Genomic DNA, 17170 nt, shown 5'->3' on the forward strand with positions numbered 1-17170 from the left:
TAACTAGTAACGGTAACTTGTTACTTTTCCTACTCGGTAACGAGTAACTGTAACTTGTTACTTTTAAAAAGTAACTTTCCATTCCCTGGCTAAATGTTGTGCCCCGGAACATCTCCATAAAACCGTGCTAAATTTTGTCATCGGTAGCACCGCCATTTTGGATGCAAAAAATACAAACAAATTTTTTAGTAGACTTCAATGTATGCACTAACCAGTGCTTAATTAGATTTTATAATAAATTATTTTTTAAACTAAAAAATATTTTTTAACTTATTGCTGTTTTTATGCTCGCTAGGGTGGCCATACTCCTTAATGAAGATTTATCTTCATATTATTTGTATTATATTTATATGTTTTAATATTCTATACTGTATATTTAATACAAAAAAAAAAATTAATAGAATCATCGGCGATTCTAGTGTTAGCCCTCCGTGATCCAAGATTTTTTTACTAATTCAACCGGGTCACTGCTGCAGCCTGAATGTATTTTCCAAAGGATTTTTGAGTTATAAAAAAATCTGAAACAATTCTGGTGCACTCTTTCAACATTCGAGAACACGATTTTACAACGATATGACCCGCAACGTTTCGTTTTTGTACGTGCCCGAATTTGAGGCAGAATAATTCAAAATAGAAAATTCGCCTGGGTCTTCAAAGTCCCGGTTGAATCACGGAGGATTATTTCGAAATCCACGGGAGACTCGTGGAGCATTATCATTTTATCTCTATCGCATTGCGAAATTAGCGTCCAATGGAACACCTGCGCGTTTCTCTCATTTTGCAAAAGCTGTTATATAATTTCACGAAAAACTGCATAATATCTATCCAATAATCCAATTACAATTGATAAACCACGATCTGAAGTATTCCCAAGGATTTCGTAATATCTATACGTATTTGTCTTAACGTATTTTTTTGTTAATTTATCTCGCTACGAATTGAGATTACATACGGCGCAATTTTTATATTCCCACAATCCCTTCTGCCCACAAACTCCGAAACAAAATAAAGCTATCGATTACCTGCGGTGGTCTCCAGCCGCAGCCCGGTAAGGGGAGTCCATCTGGTCCCAGCGGACACGGGGCATCCAATCCTGGAACACCTTGATCTCCCTTGTTGCCCTTGTCGCCTTTTCTGCCGCGTTTACCTGGCGGCCCCTGCGCGCACACGCGAAATGCATCATCTTTCTGACAGCGCGAAACACCCGATGCAAGTACGCGACGTGCAAATAAGGCCAGGCATAATATTGTTGGATTATGCATTATAGTACTTGATCGATCCGGTGCACAATACCCCGACGAGTACAAAGAGCGAAGGTGAGCCTGTCGCGGGTCGCAGTTTAATTATAACGGATTTTAATTGATAATTACTGCGAAAGGTCCCTCCCTTTCGTTTCTCGGTCTATCGTACCCATTTGACTTAATTCACTGTAATTATCGGATCGCTGAGGCACGATCTTTTCTGTCATCAAAGCTGAGACATGATTTCCTAAAGAGGAAAAAAAAAGGAAAAAAAAGGCGACGGCGACAGTGCTCCCATTGGCGCTTCGTTCCTCGAGCGTTTAATGTTAGCGTCTCTTCTAACATTATTCGCGCCTCGTCATTATGCGCTTTCACGGAACGGTGGTAGCAGCATATATATATATATATATTGATGTATATATAATATTTACAAATATCTATGTACGCGCAAAGTGTGTTAGTCTCATGTGGAAGTTGGTGGGAATGGTGGGCGTGTGTTGAGGAGATTCTCCTCGTGTTCCTACAACTAGAGCTTCCTCCGCTTCCTACTTTTCGTGACCTTGTGGCTCCGCGGAGATCCCGCAGTCTCCTCGTCGTGAACGACGACGATGACGACGACGTCGGCGGCGGCACGGTGAAGTCCCACCGACGTGCTTGCAGCAATAGTTGTGAATAAAAGATAGGTACGAGGATGCGAAAGGACGTATCGCACGGCGACGCGAGTGCGTGACAATTTCTTTACTTAACAGCCACGAAACTCGTGTAAAACACGCACGATCGATCTCCTCCTCCTCCTCCCAATTCGCAGCATCCGATGGTACTCGAAATTGAGTTAAATCAAGCGAAGTCTAGAGTGCCAACAACGATAATTAATTTCGCCTCCATTGGTCGGTCCAGCATCTCGAATTCGGTGACTTTGGTAAAGGTAAAGGTAAACTAATCGACTAATGCAGGGATCCTCCCGTGTACGAGACTATTCGCTGACTCGCCGAGATAGATGCGTATGATTATAGGTCCATTATGAGCTGCATCCGAACACAGCGTTCTGGTCCATCGGTTATCGCTCGGTAAATAATCTTCGTAAAGCGTACAGGCGATCTAATCACGTACGATCGTTTTCGCATCCTTGTGTGTGAGAGAGAGAGAGAGAGAGAAAGAGAAAGAGAGGAGAAATTAGAGAGAGAGAGTGACGATATAATTCCGAGTGGATCGCGTTCAATCGCGCGGCGGAGCACGCGCGTCGAAAACGTGAATTACTCGAATTAAGTCAATACTCACAGATTCGCCTTTGGCACCTTTCTCTCCCTTCGGTCCCTGGAATTGGTGAACACGGTCAAAAGGAATTTATTCGGTAAACGTTGGCCGTCGTTTTGCGCGCGCGAGACGCACGGTCGTTCCAGAAAGAAAAACGAGTTTCCAAGGTATCGAAAGGGAGCTCGAGGAAGGGTGCCGCGTGTGACCGCGATGTCGTATACGTTATACGTTATATATATCGATCACCGGTAGCTTTTCCGTTACCATCAACCGTCACCTCATCGAGCCGTAAGGGGCGGAAAGGGTGGCATATCGATTCGCAAGCCGGAACCACGGGCACGGCATTTCGAGTGGATCACTTGGTTATTGCTCTTCCCTCCGACGAGAGACGTCAATAAACCGAGAATATCCGATGTCAATAAAAGCGGCACCGATACGAGAGAGAGAGAGAGAAAGGGAGACACACACAGAATTCCCCGTTTTAGATTCTGTTTAACTTTTCGAACAATTAGAATTTTGTTAGCTGCAGATCCACGTGCAGTTATTTATTTATACAACGATATTATTTTTAGAATTGTAATTTTGAAAGAAATTAAGGCTCCAGCAAGATTAATATGTTTCTAATTTTTTCCCCGCGATATGTTAATGGTATTAACTTTAATATCGATTCAACTCATCTTTTTCTAATTCTTAGGAAAACTAGAAGAAGATGAAAAGTAAATTGAACTGAAATTAAAATTAATCTACATATAGGAAAAAACTATTCTTAAATCGACAATAACATGCTCGTATAAGCAAAAATATTCTATAATTTAGTTTCAAAGATCTTACAATTAGTCTTGATTTGATTAAATTTGTGTTGAGCAAGTATTATTTTGTACTCAATTCAAGACTAAAAATCTTGCAGCAATATAAATTCAATCAAGACTAAAATCTTTAAAACAGGATTAAAATATTTTTGCTTATATATGAGAATATTATTGTCGAAGACTAATTTTTTTTCTGTATATATATAAGTGAAAACTGGCATTAAGATGCACTTCATAAATATGCACGCCGCGATGAGTTACATGGACGTTTTTAATTTAGCCGCGTCTTCCTTCTAACGAATGCCATTTTTTCATTTAAATTTGCAGCCTTAGACTTTTATGACTTTTCGTAAATAATCATAATTAATTACAAGTAATTTTTTTACGGCAACACCTTACGCTTGTAAAGAGGTAAATTTACTTTGAATCGCGATTAATTTAGAACCCGCGGTTCTAGTTTTAAATAAAAAAAGGAAACATTTGCGCGCTGGGGGAGATACAGCTATTCGCGCGGTGCGAGATATATAGCCGTCGTATGTTCAGAGGTGAAAGAGATTATCCTCCTTCAAGTACCTTCCTGTACATTCGAGGGTACATACGAAAGAGTCGTTCCGTCTATACGCTCTCGCATTGGTGCGCATCGAGCGGTCACACGAGCACTGCTCGAGCATCCTTCCGGACACTCCAGAGAGAGAAGCACGAGGGAGTTGCGCGTTTCCCCCTCCGTTATAATTCGGCCGTAAATTTTCATCGGGGTGCGATGAAACCCTCTCTAACTTGGTCATATGCCGGCGAGGTGGTACACGGGAGGACCACCTACTTCTTATCTGCTTCTTAAATCTAATTCAACAGCTACTCGTGCAAGTAATATCAGGCGTTGAATAACCCTGATCTTCTTTGCACAAACATTAAGCATTATTATGCGAAAATATCAAACGATACACGGAATCGATCGCGTCGGAATTATGTTCTACACATGTCAATACTGAAATTGAAAAAAATTATCTATGCATGACTTTGGATATGCAATTGAATGTAACGTGTGAAAGGAAAAAAAAAAGAAAGAAATTTTTTTGTGAGACTAGATTCCGAACGAAAGAGGGAGAAAGGCGCAAGACGCTGCTCCGTTCTCTTCGAAATCGGACGGTGGAGGCAAAAAGAGAGGGCTCTTTTTGATTTTTTTTCATATTTTTTCTTTTTCTTTTTTTCTTTTTTCTTTTTTTTTTCAAGACAGTCCCCGGGGTAGATCAGGCGGAATGTGTCGTCGTTACCCCGGGCTGGTCAGACCGTGTCAGACTGTGTCGCAGTCGCGCCGGAGGACGAGCGATAATCGAAAGCCAACTGTACCTCCGCGCCGGGAATCCCGTCGGTACCCTGGGGACAAACACAGATCGACTCGTTAGCGTGTCTCTCCGTGACGACGACGGTGAGATGTAATCGAGTCAACGGGTTGACTTGACGCCCGTTCCTCGGACATGACTCGATCTCGGTACGTGACTGCGCGACGATCACGGGACTTGACGAGATCGCGAGCGGCGTAAAACAGAGATTGCGAAGGATCGGCGATCGATCGGAATCGCAATTGACGTTTGATCGAATTCGCGAAAGAGTATCCCGCGAGTATCTTCCCTTTCCGTTTGTGCGCCGCGGGAGAGACTTTGCTCCAATCGAGAGTTCATTCGAAGCATTATTTGTCAAGGAATTCGATTGCCGTTAGAGAACGACTTTAAATGTATAAAGAGAGAAATCTATCGCGGTAAAATATTTATCGAGAGCGCCTCGAACGATCCGACCGCGAAACCAGAGAAAATTATTGTTTGATGAAGGGCAAGATTGCCTCGGGATAATACTCGGTAAATCTTGAGATACGTTGCCGAGAGATCTCGATAAACACGAGCAAAGCGGGCGATATCGCGCGTTAGACGGATCAGATTCGTACGGCGGATAAATACTTGATAAAGCGTAGGACTTACAGGCAATCCCGGATCTCCTCTTTCTCCCTTCGTTCCTGGCTCGCCCTGCGCGCCCTGAAAGTACGAAGAAACATGACGGGCGATTTTGAGTAACTCGGCTCGCTCTCGTCGTTAAAGGAAAAGCCAATGGGATGAAAACCGCGCTCGCGTTTTCTCGAATCTAATTTCGGCCCGATTGATTGATACATTTCGGTTCGCGAGACGAGACGAGAGACGAGAGACACCGAGACACGGAAATAGAGCGTGTCCGAGAACGAGAGAGGTAATGATATATAGTGAAAACGGGGTCATCCCGTGGATCGCTCACCTTCATGCCGTCTAATCCTGGTGATCCCTGAAAGGTAGAGGAAACCTCGTCAGATACACGACGTAGCCCATCGATAATATCGAGCGTGTAATATTGTCGACAGCGACTTAAAAACTATGTCTCGGAGGGGAACTTTTATTATTAGAGATATCGCTCTTTTGACACCGTCGCTGCGCCCTCGAGTGTTTCAGGCAGGGATGTTCGAATCTCCAAAAGATCGATCTTCCCGAACGACAATAGCGATTTTAAACCGATCTGTTTTGAGAAAAATTGATTTTTTTTTCAACCAAAAAGAGTTATATTTAAAACCGATCTCTCTTTGTAAAGGATCGCTTCTTTTTTTTCTTTTTAACAAAGAGGGCTATTTCGAAGTGATATTTTTGCAAAAAAATCGCTTTTTAGCGAATCGATCCGGAGATCGCACATCCCTGGTTTCAGGATCGGTTCTCGGTTTAATTCCCGTTGCGCCGATCGATTCGCGTGAAAATTCCATCGGCTCGGCGAGAAAGAATATTTGCACAGCGCTGCTGTTTCGCTATATAAATATATATAGCTGCAACTCTCGATCAGCATCCCTGCGCGCGCGAGAGGAAGTTTCGAAACTCTCGTTCGGATTTTCAAATTAAGTTATAGTTGCGCTATATCGCGCTTGATGTGTCGGTATAGATATTGGCCGGGGATATTCGATCGGTTTTCGTTGTAACGAAATTGTGTTTCTATCGGATTCTGTACTCGCACTCTTGTTACATCGAATATCCCTATACTTGGTAAATATTTGAGGTGTAACTGCGAATTTTTATTATGTATAATTTCGTGATGGAGAGACGATTCCGAGCTATTTCTTAAAAACGGTGTGCAAACATTTTCTTTCGCGAATAAAACTCTCACTCGGCGTATAATGAATTAGATTCGTTTAGTCTCCGTTCTTCGGGTGTTTCAACTACGAAACTCATCTTCGGTCCATCATCGCAAGATAATCTTCACCCCCGCTTTCGTATTATCAAAATTAATCCCGACACCGAGAGAGAGAGGGGGGGGAGGGAGAAAGAGAGAGATAGAGAGAGGAACAGACTGACAATCGAGGGCGGTCGGCGTCGTCGGAAGGTAAAGCTTGAGCAAAGTTGAAAGAAAAAAAAACGAGCGTACTTCGTACCGAAGCGTCGACGCTTCGTCGCGTCTTTGTGCTTATCCTCTTTTCTTTTTTTTTTCTTCTTTTCGATCTTATTTCTAAGGTAGCAAGATTAATCGCCGGTCTGAACGATCCGCCGATTAACGCCACCGTCGTGGTCGCAGCAAATTAACACGTGTTAATTTTTGGTTGTTTCTTTTCTCCTTGTCTTTAATCGTTTTCCATTGCAACTTATGCAACAGATGCAAATACATAGAGAGAACGGAAGAACGAAAGTGAGCAGAGAAATCTCGTTGTCCGGATTGGCCCGGATCGCAAAACATGTCGGAGCACAATGCAAAGAAGCAAAAAAAGGTATCTGATTATGTTACTGGATTATCGTGTGTGAAAGCATTAATTTGGTAGGCAGTTTTAGAAGCAAAGGACACAGGCACATGCACATTCTGTTTATTAATCGGGACAATGTAAAACAAAACTGCTGTTAGAGTCAGTATTCACATACGCATTCAATTAGGTCGCCTTAAGTTGATCGGCTTAAGAGGAACGCCGCCTTAACAATTAACGCACGCACACACACGCCTGGGAATTCGTGTGTACATATACCTATATATACTTATATATATACATATACATATATATATATGTATATATATATGTGCACACAGAGTGTCTTCTGTGTCTACTGAAACATTCCTCCAATTATGGGTTCTTCCGCGCTCAGTCGACTTTCGCTCAGGCAAAAAGATCAAATATTTGGCAAGTAAAGTTGAAATTTTCGTTAAGGCAAAACTCGTTTTAAATTAGCTGAAAAATATTAGCTACTCTCGCATCTCGGAGTACAATTTTATATAATTCGGGGAAAATCCTTTAATCTCGGACGTCGGGAATCATCCTAATTAGATTACGTCAAGGTTTTCGTTACGAGGAAGAGGTCGATTTTCGGGTTCGTCAACGAATCCGTATAGTAAGAGGCCTTCGACACAACGTTGACAGCCTGTGTGTATATATATATGTGTGTGTGTGTGTGTGTGTGTGTGTGGGTGTGTGTATACCTGCACACGACACGCAGTTACGTGTGTATATGCACCTTTTACTTGTACTTACATTTACAGACATACACATACAAATGAGTATACAGCGCGTTCTCGAGTTTCATCGGTGAACTTTCGTGATTCATCCGGCGCACTAAAACGGAACTTTTTAATGGGTACTCTCACTCGCGAGAGTACCTCGTTGACTGAAATTTCGCCGAGATTGGGACTGTATATCGAATCGACTTAAAACAAACGTAGATATCCTTGTTCTACAGAATCGATAATTACAGACGTATTCCATATCGATTTACGCTCCAGTTTCCTCGCCGTTGATCAACGAGATATTCACGCAAGCAAGAGTACCTAATAAAACTGAAAAACTCCGTTCTGGCGTCCCGAGAAAAAATCGCGTATTCGTCGATAGGATTGAGAATCGCTGTACATTTATATACATCTCTCGACTTGCGCATCTCGACGCGACTGCGTTTCTCGTTTCACGCATACGTTCCTTCGTGTATATGCACGTGTGTCGCGCGTGTATGTGTGAGCGTTTGTATACATATATGACGTGTTTGTGCTCGTGTATTAAATATGTATATGTGGGCGTCGTAAACTTTACACGCACAGGAGAATTGCCGCCAGATAGGGGTCGTCGGCGTGGAGTCCGACGGAGCTCTCTCGTCCAGTTTATCCTCTTAAGACTAAATCTGCGTTAATTTATCGGGGTGTACACAGGGTGTTAGAAGTAGTCCGCTCGTATAGTCCGTGGTATACGGTACATCGATTGTGACGGCGCGCCGAGAGCACCGTATATTCTACACTGTACATTTTCACGATTCTTCTTGCCTCTTGTATTTTTAGACGTCGAGGATGGTGTGCGATCGATTAACGCGGAAGTTGATTTAAACGACTCGAAGTGCTATAGCTTGATACGACAGTGTTTTTCGACATGAATTTGACACAATTGATTGTTACCAATTCTTGTGTAAAAATTAATTTCCGTGGAAAAATTGTTATTAATTCCAGCTCACGGATGAGAGGATTCTTGCGATTTATCGTATCTCTAGGATTTTGAAATTAAAGGGACAATTTTGAGTAAATCAATTTCCGTGCGATCGGGGCCGCACACCAACACCGCAGATCTTTCACAGGAAGTAGTTGGTGTACTTTCGACTTTCCTATATATCGAGATCGTCTTTAAAGATGCTTTCGTGGAGCATCTCGTTGTACTTCGAATAAGATCCTTCTTAGGCCGAGTGATCACCTACCGGTAATTACATCTTGCGTGTAAATCGTGCGATATTCCCGAGCTGACGCGAGGATCGTAACTCACGATATCGAAACCCTTCCACATTTCTGTCAGCATTCGCGAAACACTTTTGTAAAAGGACAAAGCTCGGTTAACTCCGAATTTGTCGACCACGTCGCCGAGAAACGCTTGTCGAAATTATTGACTATCGTAAACGTTAAATCGCGTCCACCAAGCGTTTATGTAGTTGACGTTTAGTTTATATCGCCAAAGAGCATGTCGTATCGACTTTATTATTGATGAAAACGTCACGCACTTGTGTTTCTCAGCTACGTTAGAGTTCCGCAGGAAAATATCGCAAACTATCGATAGCACGTTAGTGCAACCCGACGGGATAGAGCGGAAAAGCCGAAAGTGCAGGCAGAGAGAGAGGGAGAGAGAGAGAGAGAGAGAGAGAGGGATGAGGTGTACCTCCTACTTGTTATTCGTAGCGGCCAGTCTTGGAAACGGTTTTACTACTGTTCGGCGAACATGAAATTTTCTCGCGACCGATGCTCACGCGCGATATCACCAACGTTTCCCCACGACTCTCGTAAAAGGTGCTTGCCGAATGTAAAGGGAGCCGGAATACACCGACACTTGCCCATCATGGTTCTCCCTCTTTCGCTGCCACGCCTCGACTGCTGCTTCTTTATGCAAGCTTTATGCAAGCGATGATTTAAAACGCATCCAGCTGTATTCTGCGCGAGAAGCCGCTTTTAGCGAATTTAATTGTCAATCAACGCGATTTTTTATCAACGTTCGCGTCCTGATCGAGCAGTGTTGAAAGATGAGGGACGTTATCGATGTTCCTGATGAAGCCATCCTGACGCCAGCAACGAGTAATCAGGAAAATGTTCAACGCGATCAACCTGTACCTCGATATGAATCTTTACATTTGTTCTTTATAACTTCTACCGCAAGAGAAAAGATCACGTCCGATTTCTCGCTTTTGACGTCACAATTTAGTACAATAGCGATGTGATCGGGGGAGTCTTAATTTTTATTCCCCTCTGTTTCCTTCCTCCTTTTTCCCCTTCATCAATATATCTTGCAGAATTTCCCTTCCCTTGTAACCGTGCGGAATTCTTGATGATTCGTGAAATGCGACTGGAATGCTACGAAGAAATGTAGAACGAAGAGGAATCATGATAAATGGCTGGGTTATTATTAGGTGCCGGCAATGCTGCGAGAGCGAGCTTTCGTTAAGTACAAGCCGACTGAATTATTCTCAAGAGAGGCACAACGGAAAAGTAGATTTTACCAGACAAGGGACAGACTGAAAATTGTTTCTCAAGGCTCGTCAAATTAGTTTGGACGAAAATTAAACTTCTACTTTTCGACACTTCTGGATCGGTAAAACTGCGCCTTCATCTAATTTTGTTCTTTCTTCTAACTTGTCACGTTTGTAAAAAATAATTTATTTCAAATAAAAATTGAGCTCTAAATAAAAAGCACGCTCCTCAAGTTTTATGCAAAACGTACTACGCAAATTTATGCGATTCGAGGGGATAAAATATCGCGAAATTATCAAGTGTACGCATATATTTCGTACGTAACGCAATGAAATAATGTCGTATACTTCACTCCGTTATGCTGCAATAGGGCGATAACTAAAGCACCGTTTTCACATTTAATTCGATAAGATCGAGAAGTCCTTACATGCTTATACATTATTAATGACTTGTTCGGAGAAACGGCGTCCGTACGCTTCTTTTCGTATACGCTGATACAAAATTTAGCGGGACGGCGAAGTTCGGATCCTTTATGGATCCACCAAACTCTGAGTACTCGTGTCTGCGATCGAGAATCTGTTCTCGACGGTCGGCGCGAGCGGAAGGACGGATGGTAGTGATGCGTTAACGCGTGAACCGAGAGCGAGCAGCTTACTTTGAAAGTGGCGTAAACCAAATCTCATGGAGTTCATTAAAGCGAACACGTGGCATCGCGCTCTCTTTGCCCGCGGATTAATTAATTCGTTAACGTTATTTCACCGGAATCTGGTTTAAACTCTTTGCAGAATAAGCGGCCCCGCGGTGTACACGACATCGAACATACAGGGATGATCTCGGAAAGATATATATTTTAGCAACGAATTTTTTGACGAATCGAAATTTCTTTCTTCAGCCAATAATTTCAGGCAATTTAATTAGAGAATACGTCGAAAATATGCCTTTAAAAATTCGTCAAAGAATTTGTCTTCTAAAATAATTTTAGGCAGTAACCGGACATATACAGCTTCGTTTCGATATCGCCGATTTTCAGGCGTAATTTTCACTTCGTGTGGCCAACTCTTTGACGAGTTTTGGTACCCTGGAAGACGTCCCTTCCGCGTTCTTGTAGTCGCCAACATTAGACATCGAATCGCTCGACGAATCTATTCCACGCCTGTAAACGCTGTGAAAAATTACGATCGCAAGCTATATACACTGAAACAATACTAAATTTAATAAATATTCATTTAAATAGTAAATATTCCAAGTAAATATTTACTAAATGTAAACATATATTTATTTGATACAAAAATCATCGATTCGAACTATCATTCTGTTTGTTGAGTAAATATTTATTACAAGTAAATGTTTACTTAGCACTATTCAAATAAATATGTATTAGAATTTAGTAAAATTTTTTCCAATGTACGGAACTTGTATGATCCGACTTTTGAGTTTTGTTCTCGAGCGAAGTCGGGCGCAAAGGAACACCGTCGGCGTTGAAAACTTCCCAACGCCGAGGCGCGCGTATTCTTTCAAGACACACGAGTGTCCATGAGATTCGATCGGTAATGTATTTTCCGATGTCGAAAGGAAAAATGCGCGACCTCGGCGTTCCGCCGTACCAAAGTGGATCGAGTCTTCTCAATTTCGAAGAAGGTTGACGTTGAACTTCGCGTTAAGACACCTCGAACGTAGAGTCTGTAGTGACAGCGATCTCGCTGGGAGACGAGACCGACCGACGGCGCTCGAGATCCATTCTCGACGGAATCCAGCCGACTTGGGAGAGTCCTAAAATGCCTCGCGATTGCAATTCTATCGATCTAACGCGTTAACGGCAGTCGTCGTCGTCGTCGGCAGGAAGCGACTGTCTTCGCGCGCGCGCAAAGTATTTAACCAGACGTCCGCTCGCCTCCTCTCGAATCGCCACTCTCGACGTGACGACAGTCGCGCTTCGTCGACGCTCCCTCTTACCCTAAAGCCCCTTTTGTATGGTATCGTATGTACACGCAGAAGTAAAGCGTACTCGAGAGGCGATCGAGAGGCACGCTTCGCCAGGCTGCTTCGCGCGATAATGTGTGAATCGCACTTATCGGCTTATCAGCGAATTCCGCGGCGGCGACGCCAAGTTACGATGACGTTAGGAGCGGGAGGTCCGCGTTCTTACCATGGCGCCAGGTTTCCCGGAATCCCCGGGCTTTCCGGACTCTCCCCTCAGTCCCATGGGGCCCTGAAATTAGATAGACAGAATGCCCATCAGCATGTCTCGCCGCCGCATTCGACGCGGTCTCGCAGGTGGTGGATCAAGCGCGCGACTTTTCCGTCGCTCGGAGGAGGATAATGCAGGCTCTAACTTTGTATTCGGTCTTTTTGTCATGCAGAGAGATTGCGTGTATACCTTCGTAACATTGTGCGCACGCCTCCTCCCGTCTTTCTTTCTCGTGTACCTACTTCATTCTGCCGATAAAGTCCAATTCGTTAATTACGCCCTACGACTCTTTCAGTTCCAAAAAATTTTTTTCGTGTTGACAGAAAATGGAAAAAGAAATCTTGTGTATCATATTTTAGTGTATTGATAAAAAAAATAAACAACGTTATTTTTTCGTTTTTAGATGAAAAATTTATCGAAAAATTTGCAGTAAACTCACAAAATGGATTGAAAGAGATACTAACGCTAACAATGCAACGTTCGGAATTTTCGGAACGCAATTTTTTTGCAGAAAAAGCAAAGGACACAGGACAGTTTTTTTTTTTTTTTTTCCCCCGAGAACGTTCGGGGGGGTCCCGTCTGCGTTCTATCTGCCTTTGTGCGTTCTGTATCCGCGTTTCCTTTTTAGAGCGCGCTTAAGGCTACACGTGTGTGCGTGTGTTTGAGTGCATGCTGTGTGTAATCTGGAGAGAAAATACGTACGGGCAGTCCCATCGGACCAGGATCCCCTTTGGCACCCTTTTCTCCCTGTAACGTGAAAAAAGAAAGAGCGACGCGTGAGAACGGGCTTGTCCGCATTGCAATGGTGTCGCGCACGCAAAAAGGTGATCTCAAAGATCACCGGCGTGAATAGCTTCACGCCTCGGGAGTCACATTGCAAACGGGATCTTTCTCGCATACGAAGGGTTCTCAACTACGGCCCTTCATACCTTCTTTTCTCTCATTATTTTGCGATCAGAACGAATATCTTTCTCGACTGTGGCTTTACCTTTCATATCATCACGATGTAAAATAGAGAAAGTTGAAATGTACGAAAGAGAATGAATTTTTTAAAAATCCTGTTAGCGCGTTGTAAATTTTTTTTGTTCGCTGCGCAGCACGAACTAAACTAATAAACGTGAAAAAATAACGCCATTTATTATTGCGATCATAACCGAACTCGCTGTAGTTGTTACGTTTCCCAAATTCAGTGATAGTACGACGGAGATAAATAAAAATATAAAGCTTGATGTATAAAAGGTTTTTTTTTGATGGTTTTTCGAACAAAACGGAGCGATGCAAACAGATCGATTCTGTTATTCGATGTCTGCAATCTCGGAGAGAGAAATCAACATTCGTTTTCCATTGCGCGAACGCGAACGCGTATAACTGCTTTCATATTCTACACACGCGGACAACAGATAGGTAATGGTTACTGACAGGATCGCCCTTGGCGCCATCGTGTCCTCTGTCACCCTTGATCCCAGGTGGGCCCTGCAGTCCGGGGGTACCAGCGGGTCCTGGGGGTCCGGGCGGGCCCATTATCTATGCATCAACAATGTCACGAATTAATAACTATCGACACTTCAATCAAAGGCACGCGATGTGATTTTTCGTGCTACATCACATGCGATTAAAGCCGGCGGCACACGATGCTTGTTTTCTTGCTGGATTGCTGGCTAGAATAAATTCTTGCCACCATATTGGCTACGATGCTGACACTGTCAGTACCGTAGCCATTACGATGGCAAGATTTTAATTCAGCTAGGAATCCAGCAGAAAAACAAGCATCGTGTTTCGCAGGCTTTAATAGGCGCGTTCAGGAGAAAAAGCAGCTTTACAACTGTTGCAGAAATCTTTAATACGACTGATCTTGTCCTCAGTTCCTCACTGGATCTAAACCAATCATGTTAATGTATCTTTCAACTACTCTTGCAAAGCTGTTTATTCTATTCCACGCAGCCATTGTTAATTAATCACTAAAATTACACCACACAGAACTATGTTCAGATTTCCACCCGAGTGTTAACTAAAGATCATTTTACTTTTGTTCACCGAATATTAAACAAGAATAAAATGATGTCTGGAAATTTCTAATAATTTATTAGATCGCGATCTAGCACGAAAAATTGCATCGATTAAGAAAAGGTTATTCTTCCGTAAGTAATTAATTTTTGAATTCTAAAACAGCTATGGAGATTTTGATCGATTATAATTATAAAAAAGACATAATTATAATTTTAATCGATAATAATAATGAAAAATGAATAATTACAAAAAGTAAATTATTGTTGTATTTTATTTTCCTAAAAATTCCGACGCGGATGAATGTATCATAAAATCGAGGAGAAAAACGGATTTTGTTCGACAATTTTTACAGCTTTGAGCGAATTGCTTTATAATCCCCATAAATCGTGCCGCAAAGGGTTACATAACTACATAAAATGCGGCCATAACGGAGCACAAAGTCGATGTCGCAATGGCGCGACCGAAAATTTAAAACCCGCTCGAACAGACAACACGGAAGCGAAGTAATATTGTCCGCCGTATTTTTATTTTTCTATTTTTTACAAACCGAACATTACCGTATATCGTAGTAACTAGCGGACGCATTCGTGAGAGAACGAGCGTTTTCGTGAGTTAACTTACCACTTCCCCGGCGTTCATCTCGAACGTGCCGTCTCCCTGCGAACAAACGCGCATTCGTGTTCATACATGTTGTATTACTATCACGTTACACTATTCAATGTAACATTAACGATTTTCCATCGTGCATCCTTCCCCGATCAAGGGCGATTCTTTTGTCGCACGATCGAAAATGAAAGCACGAAGATATCTCAGATACAAACTGTCACATACCTGTCTTCGCCTGAGCTTTTTGTACTTCTATGGGTGGGAAGGTCGATGTCCCGCCATGAAAAGAAATTTATTTTATCGTGAGATACTGCCTAACGCACGCCTGCGTCGAAATCGCAGTTCTGGTGCTATCGCGATCGCACCAAAACTGCGATCGATCGTGAAGCTATTGTGACGAAAATATGATAGCATTTGTGCGGAAGATGCGGCAGCTTCGCGATCGAAATCACGGCAGCTGCATCGATCGATGATCGTCCGTAAAAGATATAGATATTATTCTTCGATAATAGAATCTTGCTTAAATTTATTGGATCCTGAATAAAACTAATTTCTGCAAAATCATTCCGGTGGGATCATATTTCATACGTATTATAACTTATAACCATGATTCGATTTAGGTCAAGATATTAAAAAGATAAAATAATAAATATGTAATTGAAAACATACATTATATTTATATATAATTCCTTATATACTTCTCTTATTATATAATTCATATTACCTATATTTATATAATCTTTTTCTACGTCATTATCTATTTTTATTAGTTTTATTGTATTATATAAATTATTTTTTATTATTTCTTTATCAAATAGGAATTAATTATTGATATCACATTAATTTTCAAAACAGCGTCAACGCAAGTAACAAAATTTAACAGACTCACCGATTCACCTTTCTCTCCCTTTTCGCCTTTCAGCCCAGGATAGCCCTGTCGACAAGTAGAAAATCACATAAGACGTAATATTTATGATAAGAAGGGTCGTTGAAGCTATGACGTTTAAGACCATTTACGTACCGGTGGGCCGGGTAGACCCGGAGGTCCCATAAGGCCGGGGGGACCAATATCGCCGTAGTCGCCCTTTTCACCTTTGGGTCCGGATATTCCCTGAAATAAGGGACGAGCAAACGCGACGTATGTAAAATGTTACAGCTTTATTCTTTAATAATTTAAGTATGCTAGTAGTGTCAATTCGACGATCAAAAATTAATTTGTCGACATTATTATTTCAGTTAAATGATTGTGTTGCAAGGCCGACAATATGTGGCGCACAGTTTGACTGAACAAATGTATTTAGGAATTTATATTAATTATTACTATCCCAACATCTAGCTTTAACTGTCTTTATATTTATGTAATGTATTCATAGATATTGGCCGTATTTTTATTCTTCCTTAACTCTTCCTTTAAAAAACGTCCCATGTATTACGTAATATTGAGAGTTTGCACATTAATTAGATTTAACACATAACATTCGTAACATTATATGAGCGCAACTGAAAATTGCGTTGATATAATGTTACATGTATTATGTGTTGGTAATTCAACGCGGAAGGGATATCTAATATTTTGTGAATATATTATGATACCTGTTACATTACGGATGTATGAAGCCTTCTTGGAACAACGTGCTTAACATTCTTTTAGTCTATTTGGACAATGCAAAAATTCGATAATGTTTACTTAACTCATTCATACTAATAACTCGAAAATCACATTTTTGTACCATTTTTGAAGCGATATATTGATGCTACTGAAAGAAACGTTAAATCTTAAGGCATCGAAAAATACCATAGAAAATAGCGAACAATAGGGATTTTTTGCAATAACGTGAATTAGTTGTTAAGAAGAAGATAACCTGACCTTAACGTTCACCATATCTGGATAAACGGTATTACAAAAACTCCCTATTAAGTATACATAATACTATGAATTTATTTTCCTACAACTCTCGGGAGATTCTCTCTCGCATTTGCTCAACTTGATTCAACAATCACTGCAACGTAAAATACGCTGGCATTATGCAAAAGTCCGACGACGTGAGGGATATTAAATTTTCGTCACCTTTGTAAAACACGGTGGCCATAACGTCTCC

At 41.7% G+C, this 17170-nt stretch overlaps 1 protein-coding gene across 17 annotated transcripts in view; it reads right to left on the reverse strand.

Annotated features, from left to right (window-relative positions):
• Window positions 1-17170, reverse strand: part of LOC108769074 (collagen alpha chain CG42342) — a 179961-nt gene that overhangs the window by 2879 nt on the left and 159912 nt on the right. For 10 of the 17 annotated variants that reach the window (XM_018519848.1, XM_018519852.1, XM_018519851.1 and 7 more), the window contains 12 exons: window positions 16093-16182; window positions 15961-16005; window positions 15297-15323; window positions 15087-15122; window positions 13878-13982; window positions 13161-13205; window positions 12417-12479; window positions 5585-5611; window positions 5278-5331; window positions 4652-4678; window positions 2520-2555; window positions 1023-1157 (listed from right to left, as the gene is read on the reverse strand). In XM_018519848.1, the coding sequence (XP_018375350.1) occupies window positions 1023-1157; window positions 2520-2555; window positions 4652-4678; window positions 5278-5331; window positions 5585-5611; window positions 12417-12479; window positions 13161-13205; window positions 13878-13982; window positions 15087-15122; window positions 15297-15323; window positions 15961-16005; window positions 16093-16182 (690 nt within the window). The other 7 variants (XM_018519854.1, XM_018519849.1, XM_018519843.1 and 4 more) reach the window with 7 other exon arrangements.

The sequence above is a fragment of the Trachymyrmex cornetzi genome, unplaced genomic scaffold (assembly GCF_001594075.2).
Source record: "Trachymyrmex cornetzi isolate Tcor2-1 unplaced genomic scaffold, Tcor1.1 scaffold85, whole genome shotgun sequence".
Lineage (NCBI taxonomy): Eukaryota > Metazoa > Arthropoda > Insecta > Hymenoptera > Formicidae > Trachymyrmex > Trachymyrmex cornetzi.